General features: G+C 40.2%; 2 protein-coding genes across 4 annotated transcripts in view; one reads left to right on the top strand and one right to left on the bottom strand.

The window, feature by feature from the left end:
* CCDC88A (coiled-coil domain containing 88A) overlaps positions 1-3,811 on the top strand; it is a 133,356-nt gene extending 129,545 nt beyond the window's left edge. For all 3 annotated transcript variants that reach the window (XM_041755671.1, XM_041755670.1, XM_041755669.1), the window contains one exon: positions 443-3,811. The gene's annotated coding sequence lies outside the window, so the exon portion shown is untranslated. The remainder of the gene's footprint in view (positions 1-442) is intronic.
* A 1,677-nt stretch (positions 3,812-5,488) lies between these two features.
* Positions 5,489-7,010, bottom strand: LOC121490460 (prolyl-tRNA synthetase associated domain-containing protein 1). The gene is made up of 2 exons (XM_041754163.1): positions 6,856-7,010; positions 5,489-6,012 (listed from the first exon to the last, which is right to left on the bottom strand). The coding sequence occupies exons 1-2, from the start codon at positions 6,937-6,939 to the stop codon at positions 5,578-5,580; spliced, it is 519 nt and encodes a 172-aa protein (XP_041610097.1). The 5' UTR covers positions 6,940-7,010; the 3' UTR covers positions 5,489-5,577.
* Positions 7,011-12,556: the final 5,546 nt, after the last annotated feature.

Here is a 12,556-nt window from a genome sequence, read left to right as displayed (position 1 = left end):
ATTGCATTAACAGATGTAAATATTGCTTGCTTATTTCATGACTTTCTGTCCTACATACTAGTCAAGCAAGATTTATTGATTGCTTTAAGTTTTTGCCTGTCAGTGCAGGAAACAAACGTTTAAAAAAAATTTTTTTTCTTAATTTAATTTTACTAGTGAGTAATGTTTTAGGAATCCCTTTTTTAATTTGAAGTCTTTTTTTTTTTTTTTTTGGTAGAATACAATTTTCCCACAATGTTTTTGATAATTGAGAATAAACAAGGAATAACCTTTTCTATGAAGAGCCACTCAAAGAAAAATTGTCTCTTTCTGTCACTTTCTCATTTCTATAAGAAATATCTGGTGCATGTTGTTCTTACAGTGGCTGCTCTGTATTTTATCTCTCTCTTATCTTCAAGCTTTTCTTATATTTTCTTTCTTTCTACCTTCCAACTAAATACAGAGAGAAAAGTGTCCTTCAGTTTCTCAGTGTGAAGCCTTTATTTCTGAAGTAACAAGACACCCAACTATAGGAATCATTTTAAAAATCTTTAAGGAGACTTTAAACAATCCTTCGTGACTAGAGCAGGCAAGAAATACAAAACCTTCATTCCTTCCTTGAATCAAGGAGCACTACTGGAGTCAACTGCCAAAATTTTTAGAAGGTTTTAGGACTTACATTGTTAAGATCTACCGAATAAAGGATGTTCTCTCACTAAGGACCAAGTGTATTAGGATTTCAAGAAGTACTCCAAGAACAATCTACTTCTTTCGTCATTTGTTTATGAATTTATCCATGTTTGCTTAATGCTTCTGCTAAGTATTAGCCAAATTCTAGCCATTTATATTTAGTTGTGTAAATCTAAATTAAATGCTGTAGTATGTTGTGGAATGTACTATATATCAAGATACAGAGAACATTGTTTTGGCATGTCAGAGCCTTATTTGGTTAGCAGACTGCATGTGTTGGTATTCTTTCTTTTTTTTTTTTAACCAATTATTTTGATGCACTGCAAAAGAAATTCAGTTTATAAGATAAATCTGAAAAATAGGAGCTATAAAAAATTTACAGTAATATTAATCTTTCTGTATTCCCCATTAAGCAACACTAAGCATTCACACATGGATCCAAGATAATTAAAAAGAGTGTTTTTCTGAAACTTTTTTAGTAAGGTGGTTTTCCAGCAAATCACATTCCCAAGATAATGCTGTTGTGTTTAAATTCATTTCCCTTCTTTAGTATTGGGTTATGTATGTGTGTTTGTTTTTTACATGAGAGCTGACTGTTGCTTAAGAAGTTTTCTTATGGCAAAAAAAAAAAAAAAGTGTAAATAATTTACTATGATCTGCATTTTGCCAAGAACTCATTTATTTTTAAGGTTATCACGTATTAATAAGAACTTTTCTGTTTTCGTCCTTTATAATATTACATTAAAGTTGGTAACTGTTATTGGTACTTTTGAAATATTTGTATGCATTTGTTAACTTAAACATTTGAAAGAAGCACAAAAAAAGTAGATTTAGTTAACCCAGGGAAACATCAGTTTTTTTGTAGCTTCAATTTTATATCACAGTTTTATTTTCTTATGAAATCAAAAAATGCATTGATACTTATTAATGCAAATTCATTATTTAACATAAATATCAGAATAATCTTAAAGGTCTGAAGTCAGAAAGAAAATGACTTTTTTATTTTAACAGTATACTTCTTAGGCTCTCATTACCAGCTCTAAAAATCTTTTTGGAATAATTCCATATTCGTAGTGTGTGGTTTAGGAACTGTTTCATCACTAACCTAGTAGCCCTGAGAAATGTGTGTGTCTCTCTCCCTGCCTCCCTTCCCTCTTTCTCTCCTCTTCCCCTTTCCTCCTCTCCCTCTCCTTCTCTCTTTTTGGTAGGCCAGTTAGCAGTATTGTGTTCATAGTCTACTTTCAGAAAGACTATTAATGAAAAGAAAGACCGCATGTATAGTTGACCAGAAATTAAAAAGGAATTTAGAGAACTTGGACTTACTTAACTTAATGCCACCATTAACTTAGGTTTTGCCGCCAAATAATGCTGTAAAATTAAATCACTTTTAAATTCTTGGATGAAAGGTGCTATGTAAATGTAAATACAAAGGATTCTTACTAAAATACAACTATTGCACAACAGACATATTTAAAACGTATTCTCTAGACTTTGAAACATCTCTCTCCATTGTGACTCCCCAGATTCAAGTATCAAATTGATAATGGGCATCATGGCAGTCTGGAGATACTTGCATGTAAAAAATGTAAATTCATTTTTAGGTGGGTAAATTGAAAGTAAATATAGAAGTTATGTTTTAGCTAAATACAGTAAGTGGGTAACTTAGATTTATATTAACTAGCATCTAATTTGCACAACTAGGACACATCCCAGGACAGTTACTGAAAGTTGGAATTTAATGAATAGGAAGTGGCCCAGTAAGGGTGACTCATACCACACCTTGACCTCTCCAGAACACTAATGTCCTAAAATAGAGAACCTGTTGACTTAAGCAGCACATAATTGCTTCACACAGAACATGTTTAGGGGCGGCCTATATAGTATTGAGTCTGAGGATGAGGAGGCTGACCTTGAGAAAGTGCAGTTAGAGACAACCAAGGGAACACTCGAGACAGCAAAAGTAGGAATATTCTCAATTATATTCATCACCTTTTCCATACCATTTCAAGAAAGGACTAGATAATAATCTCATGAATATTTTACATTCTCCAAAAGATTAAGAAGCAAACTTAGTAGGAAGTCACTCCTTTCCCTTAGGTAAACTGCTTCTGCCAAACAAAATAGTATGGTTACCTAGGAACCTACTGGGCCACTTTCCTGACTAGGGCCTGACATGCTTTTTGTCTGGCTGTCTTCTAAATCAACACCTAACCCCCCTAGGAAACTGAAGAATTAATATACAGGGTAATAGCTTCAGCAAAGAGCTCCAATAAAGTGCTTCAGATCTGGCCATGTGGAAAGGTTTGGTCCATGTTTTTGAACTGGTGGTTACCAAAGAGTTCATGTAACAGGTTTGTATGTAGCACCTTTCATGCAAGGCATGGTAAGAGCCTATTAAAAAAAAAAAAAATCACTGTGCATACTATGGAATTGCAGCCACCTCACAAATGAAGTATTATTACAGCCTGCACTGTCTTAACAGTTTGTGTCAGGAAGTAAAAAAGATACTGTACCAAATCTGGAATTAAATGAGGAGTAATAATGTATGCTCAATGACTTTGTATTTTAAGTTACTTTTATGAGAAAAGTGAATTCTTGTGTTTTTCTTTTCTGCTATACTTAGTCCTGAGATGTATTTTTTCTTTAAGCCTTGAATAAGTAATACAAAAGGAGCCCATTTTGTGATATAAACCTTGATGTACATGTTGAGGTATTTGGACGAGTGAAAATGCCTTAAAAGGAATGCTTATGGATAAAGTTGCACTTACAACACCCTTTAACAAAACCTGATTTTAAATTGTCTTTTTCTTTTCTACTAAGGGTTCTCTTTCAATGTTTGCCGTTGTACTTATAATTGTTATTAAATACCAAATCAAATAATATAAAAGCTGTAACATTTCCTTTAAAAGTAATGCTACTGAGGGATTTGGAGTTGAATAGCAGTGATGATTTCTTGGTAATACCTGTTGTCAGCCACAGGAATCCAGTTCGTAACAAACCATCATTTGGTTGATTTGTCTTTTTAAAAACATTTCATTTTTCATTTTAGTTTTAACTTTATTACTCCTAAAAAAATTAAGTTGGCTTAACATTCACTTAAACTGATTGATATAAAAAGAAATAAAACAGGTGATTTTTATAACAAGTGGTTAATCATTTAAAAATCGTAACATATAATTTAGCTAAATATTATCTTTAGCCTTTCCCTTTGACCTGGAAACCTTCTTTCAGACATAACCTATAACATTGTTGAGATTATTCTGTCTAAATCTTTTAGAGATGAGTATTTGGAAGTTTGGGAAAAGAATGGACTCTCAGTTCTGTCAATCCCATATAGGTTTAAATACAATAATATATTGCACAAAGCAGTGTCTTTATTTTCATTTATAGCGTTTGGGAGGCAGAATGTTCAAGGCAACCAGCTGTGTATTCTTGGGCAGGTTAGTCTCTCGGAGACTGTTTTCAGTAGAAGATGGGAAGGGCACTGTCTACTATCCTCAGTGTCTTTGATTCTATTCATTAAACTTTCATTTTATGTGCAAAGCAACCTAAAATTTCCTCCTAGAGAGGTAGTAAACAGCAGGTAAGAAGTAACATGGCATCTTAGAATGTTATCATTTATGGAAAATCTTCCTAATTCCACATCACTTAAATTCATTCTTTATAGAAATTCTGTCATGAGTAGACTTGTAGTTTCTACTCCTATATATCAAGAAATGACAAGTTTTTACTCTTACTCTGCCTTTTGTAACAAATTGGCTACACTATCACTACCAGATGGAAGTTACTTTTGAGTAAACAAACTTAGGAAAAAATGGTTACCTCACTATTCCATTTGATTGTACTGTAAGAAAATGAGAATTTTCATGATTAGATTTCTAGATATTTCTGTAGTGTAGTCTAGACCCTCAACTAATGAAGGTTTTAATTTAACCGAAAAAGTATGTTTCTCACTGCACAATTATGAACTAGCTTCTATAGCGCTGACAATACATAATCCTGAGTTCTTATACTGTATCAGATGCCATAATTGAAGGGCAGGGGGGGATGAGTAAAATTTCATATACTCTACAGGACAGAAAAGTTTTTCCACGTTTGTTCACCTTTTTCACCTGAAAAAGATTAAACAAGTCTTTCTTTAATCTCACTCTCCAACAATAACCACTATCAATAATTTAATATATTCCTATATTCCTTTTCCCCCTTCTATGTACAATGTAAGTGTACATTAACATTCTGCACTGTCTAATTGTCTACATGCGATTTTTGGAAGTTGCTTTTTTTAAGTAAACACCCTAAAGAAGATGTAAGATAGTTAATCTTAGCTAGCCTGTTTTGTTGTTAATCTACTTTTTTTTAAAAAAAGATTTTTATTTATTCATTCATTCATGACAGACATAGAGAAAGAGGGGCAGAGACACAGGCAGAGGAAGAAACAGGCTCCCTGCAGGGAGCCTGACTCAATCCTGGGACTCCAGAATCGCGCCCTGAGCCAAAGCCAGGCGCCAAACCACTGAGCCACCCAGGGATCCCTGTTAATCTCTTATTTGTTGAAAGCATTCCTATAGTGAGTATTGGTCATGGGGGATCAGAAGTGAACTCTGAACTCAAACTACATCAGTGTGTCTTTTTAAAAGCAGCCCTTTATAGGGCACCTGACTGGCTCAGTCAGTTGAACATGTGACTCTGGATCTCAAGGTTGTGAGTTTGAGCCCTACATTGGTGTAAAGATTACTTAAAAAGTAATAATAATTTTTTAAAAAGCAGTTCCTTTGAAAGGAAGTGTTCCTCCTAAAATGATTTAGTCACCAAACCAAGGTACTAAATATTATCACTTTTAATGCTTTTTAAAAATTACAAGTAAGAAAATCACTTTCAGAAATGAATGTATCCTAAATTTCAGCCCAATTAGTTGTTTTCATCAAAACGTAGTATTATGGGATCATGTCCTGTCTTTTTCACAAATGTGAGAAAGTCTTCAGGGCTCAATCCCATGGTTGCAGAATTGGTCATTGGATGAAAGTACACCTTTTCGTGTCCACCTTCCAAAAACGCTGAATCCAGAACAAATTTCACATCTCCGTCATCACAGAAGAGTGCCAAAGGTGTGGCACAGCCTTGGCCAACTTTCAGTTTGTCTAGCATGGCTGTTTCATCAGCAAACCGAAGATTTCCACTCCCAACACCTAACTGCTTGGCAAGATCATTTAAATTAATTTGTCTATCATGAAGAACAGTCACCAGCCAATAGCCTTTTTTCTTCTTGTCTTTAAGAAATAAGTTCTTACTATGTGCTCCTTTCAAATGCTGGATATGAGGCATCATTTCTTCAACTGTAAACACCTGTAAAATATCACATGAAAAGTTTCAAAATATGCATGTACACGTGCTCCGCTTGCTCAGTGCGGTGGATGTCGCTGAGGGGACCCGTTCCCAGGCCATTACGAAGTAATCCGCCTGGCCCTGGCAGTCCTTCATCTCAAGGCCTCTGAGGCCAGTGTGCTGGCCAAGCACTCCTACTCCTACAGTGGGGTTTGGGGTGTTGTTGTTGTTTTTCTTTAAGCTATTGGTACTGAAAATTCATAGCAACCCAGATTCCTATTCCTTACTATTCCGTTACACCCAGACCACGGGACAACCTCCACACGCCTCTGACCACGAGGGCGAGCGGGCAGGGGAGCGGGCCCTGGGCTGCGGGCCACCACGTGCACAGGGAAGGCGGCGGGCAGTAGGTGAACCACGCAGCGGGGACGACGGTCCTAGGAGGCGATGACGTCTTGATGTTAGATCCGTAAAGCTGAAGGCGTTCACGGCGTCCACCCTGCGAGGATGACCACAGCTCGCTATTACCGTTAGCGGGGCCCGTGCGCGGTGCAAGTCACCAGGTCCCGCTGACCCCACGGGGCCGGCCCAGGCCTGGTACCTGACCCACACCGAAGAGCGGGCACACTGACCAGTAAGATGTCAAAGTGCGTCAAGACGAAATGGGACCAAATCGCTCCAGGAGGAAAACGTCCAGTTTTCCCGCAACAACGTCACAGTCCCGAAAGGCCTCCGATGCTCCGTCGGGTCCCTGCTGGGCTCTGGAGCCCGGGGACTGTGCTGGACCCCACGTCTCTGCGACACGTTACGGCCCCGCCCGAGGCCGCCGCAGCGGAGCCCACCCCTCCGGCAGCAGCGTCTCACCTCCGGGTGCTCCACGACCTCCGTACGGATGGCCAGGGCGCCGAGCCGCTGCTCCAGCGCCGCCCGCAAGTCCGCGCCCGCCATGCCGCCCCCGTGGCCCGCGCAGAGACTGGGCGGGGCTTCCGGGAGGCCGGGGCGGACGTACCCGGAAGTCCGGGCGGCGCCTTCCGGAGGCGGGCTCTCCCCTCGCTCCTCCCCGACCCCCCCGTCGCCTCCCCGGAAGTCGTCTGCGGAGATTGCCCGGCGGGAAGGCTTCGGGGGTGGTTCGCGCGCGTTCCACGGGCGGAAGGCACGTGCTTCCTCCTTGCCTCCCCCACCCCGCTTCCGGCTCCCCAGGCTCCCGGTAGCTGCCGTGTAAACAGATCGGGGCCGCCTAAGGGATTGAGCGTAGGGAGTGTTGCCGAAGGTCCTGGAGAGGATGGGAAACCCCCCCCCCGGCAGGCCTGGGCCCACGAGCTCCTTGCCCCTCCCCCTGCTCCTTGTCCCTTCGGCCCCCTGCGCCTGTGCCGGCTTTGAGAGACAATGTGTTGTTGAAACCATCGGGACTGTTTTGTGCCTGAAACCCCTCGAGGCCTCTGCACGAGCTCGGAATCCCGGCAGGTGCATGCGGAGGTGGGGGCCGCCCAAGGCGCGCCTCCTGCGACTTCCGTGGCTGTGGGACTTGCCAGGAGGCCTAGGGAGCGGGCGGCCTTCCTCCGGGGCTTTCCCCGGCTCTGCCGGGTGCGAGGTTTGAGATGTTCCCCGGGGAACCTCCGAGGTCCTCGAACCCACAAGGAGAGGGGAGGAGGAGGAGGCCAAAATGCCTATTCTTTTATGACTTTTCAACTTGTAACTTATAAATTAGGATTTTACATGTGACCTTTTCGGAAGGTTGCCTTTTATTATTCGTCTACAAATAACCATTATTATTATTATTCATCCACAAATAACAGTGGCAACCACAAGTCCCCTTTTCCAAGAGGCGGTGTGCCTACCTCTTGGCGGAGGTTTTCTATTCTCCTGTGAAACCCCCCAGTCATCCCTTTTTTCTCTAGGTTTTCCAAAAATGAAACTAGAAAGCGTTGGAATAGCAAAGATCGCCCACTTGAAGATGCTGCATATCCCAAATAACTGTCCTTAAATATTTGAAGATGTTCAAGAAAACCCAAATCCGGTCATGGTGAACTGAGAGTAAACGGGGGAAAGAAGAATTGGAATCTGGTTGTAACCAAGAAAGGTTAAGTGTGCAAAAGTATGAAGACATTAACCCAGGGTAGGATCTTCACGACAGCTACAAAGGAGGAATGCAAAGAGCCCAAACTGGCAGCGGCGGCATCTGCATATTGTCTAGGCGGTTGAGTCCTCTGACCTAGAAATCTCTTGGAGATTAACTGCCAGCAATTACTCAAAGCATGAATTCTCCTCCCCTCCACCCCAGCACACCACACACACACCCTATAACTAATCCATCACAGTTTCTCAAATCCTTCCACTTACCACCTCCACCACCCCAGCCCAAACTACCTTCCTTTCCCCACGTGGCTGACACTAATGTCTACCTGTGTCTACCTGTGATAGAATGACCAAGTATCCTGCTCTAAGCAAGTCTTACAACCAAAGATTTTTATAATAAAATGGAACTAAATCTATGGTGAAAGAACCTATCACTGCTTATTTTATTTTTTTTTAAAGATTCCATTTAAAAAAAAATAAAGATTCCATTTATTTGTTCATGAGAGACACAGAGGGATAGAGGCAGAGATACAGGCAGAGGGAGAAGCAGGCTCCATGCAGGGAGCCAGGACTCGATCCGAGGTATCGAGGATCACACCCTGGGCCGAAGGCGGCACTAAACCGCTGAGCCACCCGGGCTGCCCCCTATCACTGTTTAAAAACTATCCTAACCCAAGTTTAATGCAATATTTATCGAGCATGTATGTCAACGTTGTACTAAATACAAAAGAAATGGTATCTACCCTTGGCATAGTCCTTTGTCTTCAGGGCAAATACAATCTCAGATTTACACTGGAAACAACATGAAACATTAAATTAAATGATCAGCATGAGCTTGAACTAGATATTTAGTCGCAGAACTTGAATTTAAAAAAAGTTATAGAAATCTCACAATTCTAGGAGAGAGAGAGCATGATAAATACGCTTTACTGAATTGTTTTACAAACAGGAAAAAACTTAAGCAAGCAGTTTTGTGGCATTTCTACAAGAATGTATTGAGGGAAAGATTCTTGTTATCATTAGGAAGAGTATGGTTATTTGCCAGAAAAGGATGGAATCTGGAAAAGAGAGCTGGAAAATGGCAGGATGGAACATGCCAGGGTGCATGAAACCTGGGATCCTCATCTAAGTCTGCTCAAAGTAAAAGAAACAGTTATAACTGTAGCCTTCCTGGTAAAGGAAATAAAAAGGCCAAAACATTTATCAACATCGTGGGGATTGGGCAACATTGCATTTATTAGATGAAGAATGTCAGAAATCCCCATTATGAACGTAACAAATTCCAGAACAGGTAAATTGAAAACCATCCTAAGAAGCTGTACATACCCCCAAGCAAGTGAAACAATAGGGAAAAAGTGCTCTCTGTAATCTGTGTCTCCTCAGCATATCTTATGGAACATCTCTATAAACCACATTTTTTGCCCTCAAAGACCCTAAAATCTAGCAAAGAGGACTGAAATACTCAAAGGATAAATCCAAGAAAATGTGCTGCAACAATAGTGGCATGATGTGGATGCTTTAGGAGCCCAGAAGAAGGGTGTTAGGCCTGGGTTGGTGCATTAAGAAAAGCATTACGGGGAAATGGCACCAGTTTGAAGAATAAGGACTCTACCAGCTGGGGAGGGAGTTCTCCAGCTGAGGAAATCCCAGGAGTTGAGAGGTGGAGGTGAAAAAGCATAGTATGTCCTGGGGCAGTATGATTTGGTGTGACAGTAGAGCAGAATGAGAGGTCTGTCAGCAGAACACAAGACTAGAGGTAGGCACAAAGAATTGTACCTGCTACGCTAAGGAACCAGGAATGCCCCATCACCAATGGCCATGTTACATTAATTAGATGACATCTTTCTAGGGAATTCTATATTCTCAGTCATGCTCTCAATATTTGAAAATATAGGGAAACACAATTTAGTAAATGGAGAAAATGAATTATAAGAGAGGATAGACAACACAGCCCCAATTTTGCTTCAAAATACACATAGCTGTATAACAGAGTAACTGAAAAATCTAAACAGTAGTAGCATCTTTCCCTAATCCTATTCCACAAAAACTGGCTTCTTCTAAAGGCCTATGAAAGAGGATTCTTCCCAGGTCAGAAGATGGAGGTTGGGGAGGGAGTGCTCCAGCGGAGGAAACCCCGAAGATAAAGAAGGGAAAGCAGCTGAATCTAGGAGGAAAATTTAAGTTTCCTCAGAATCAGAAAAGAAGGTGAAGACTGGAGTGGGAAGGATAGGATGGTGGCAGAGGAGTCCTTTTCTTGGCACTTTATCCCCCCAGTGGGTAGCAAGATGGGAACCTCGGTCAGTGGAAGACAGTCTAGCTGGGGCAACACTGCCTAAGCAGTCATGAGGCACAAGTACATCTGAGCATCACTGCTCAATGAGGAGCCATGATGAAAAAGACAATAACCCCACAGTCCAGTTCCCTGATTCCTACCAAGTCTCAGGGTCCTGGATGATTCTGTGGGGAAGGGAGGAAATCGCAGTCTGACAGCCTCAGGTTAACGTTCCTTGCAGCTCCAACATGTGGGGACATGGGCCATATTATATTCAACTCAAAATATGACTGAAGATCACCTATGGGCTCAAGGGAAAGTGGTGAGCAAAACCAGACAGAGACCCAAGCAAAGAGTATATTGCAGGAGATAAATATTAATTAGTCAAATAATCACAGAAACAAATGTTAAATTGCATGGGTCGCAAGTGCTAAGCAGGATACTGTGCAATGCTAGGAAAGTCTACTAGTCTGGAGGGAGGAGGAACGAGTCAAGGAAGGCCTCTCTGAGGAAGTGAAGCAAACTGAGATCTGAAAGATGAGTAGCATATTATGAGGGCAGAGAGAGGAGAGAAGAGTGAACCAGGCAGAAAGGAAATAGTGTGACACTGTGTGCAAGGGTGGAAGGAAGCAAATCAAGGAAGAGACTTTGAAAGACAGTCAGTGTGGTTGGCATTCAACAAGCAAGGGGAGTGGGGTCATGGCTCCAGTTCCTATACACTAGAGCTGGGAACTAAAATTCTCACCTGTTAAAAATACGTTTCCTAAATGGAACCGTGAGTATTGTAAAAAAATTTCTTTGTATTTTCTATCTTCTGAAAATTTCTATGTGTTTTTATAATGCAGGAGGGAATTGCTAAGCTATTAAAAATAAAGAAATGCAAACCATGTCTCCATAAATAAGACAGATTATATGAGGGTATTTTCAACAAAGACTTCAAAAGAGAAGAAAGCTAAAATGTCAAAAAAAAGTGGGCAGACTGAATTTAATAACCTTCAAATTAAAATATGAAATGGGAGAAAACATTCAGTTTTCTTCCCTGGAAAAATATTAGTTTCATACAACGTAAACAAAATGCATGGAGTAGATGACAGTTGGCTAAACATCGAAGTAGCATATCTCCTTTTTGTTCACTTTAAATACTCATTTATAATTGGAAGGTTCTAAGGAAGCTTTGTTTTAAAATTTATAGGACTTTTAGTTCTGTTAAGAAAAATTATCCAAAACCTGGAAATAAACAAAGGGATTTGTTTGCCCTGCTGGGGTCCTGCTGGGTTTTCTTTCACATGCACTCTTGGGGAATCTCTGATTCTCTAGGAATGTTCACTTTTTTTGACTTCGTATTTACTATTTTTTAGCATCCAGGTATTATACAACTCCATGAGGGTAGATCTTAATGTATACAAAACTGATAGTAATATAAATGAATTTAGTCTCATAGAGGTGCAAATGATTTTTGTCCTTAAAGAAAAGGTAACCCCAAAAAGTTACAGCTTTGTTGTGCTAGAGAATATTAACCAATTTTGTATCTATATTAGCAATCTTGTTCAAGCATTCATTCTTTCAGCCACTGTAAATACCTGGCACTCCCCAATTCTCCTTGGATGAGGCTTACCATCTTGTTGGGTCCCTTGTTAATGAGGAGAATACATCTTCAGACACATGATCACTTTATATTTATTTAATATCTTTAAGCTCTTTAAAAATAACACTCTAAGAGTTTAACCTTCTTAATTTGGCAATGACAATATTGATCTACGAGAAAGGTTAAGTATCTTATTCAAAGTCTCCATACAAAAAAACAAAAACAAAAACAAACCAAAACAAAAAAACCGAAAGTCTTCATACTAATTGGGGAAAGAGAACAAGAATGTAGGAGTAAGAAACGTAGGTTGGGAAGAGAGTGCAAACATACCAAGATAAGCAAGATCTAATGTATGACAATGTGGTTCTAGTATATAATCCTCTGTTTTGTACCTGAAATCTTCTAAGAGTGGAACTTAAATGTTCCCGACAACAACAAAAATAAATACATAAGTAAATCTGTGAGGTGATGGATGTGTCAATTCAATGCAAGGGGGATACTTTCACAACATGTATGTCTATCAGACCATCACACTGTACACTTTATTTTTTAAATTCATTTATTTATATTAGAGAGAACATGAGAGCACATGACAGAAGGGGGGGGGGGCAGAGGGCGGGCATCTCCAGCAG

The sequence above is a fragment of the Vulpes lagopus genome, chromosome 5 (assembly GCF_018345385.1).
Source record: "Vulpes lagopus strain Blue_001 chromosome 5, ASM1834538v1, whole genome shotgun sequence".
Taxonomy (NCBI): domain Eukaryota; kingdom Metazoa; phylum Chordata; class Mammalia; order Carnivora; family Canidae; genus Vulpes; species Vulpes lagopus.
This window is presented reverse-complemented; position numbering and strand designations above follow the sequence as displayed.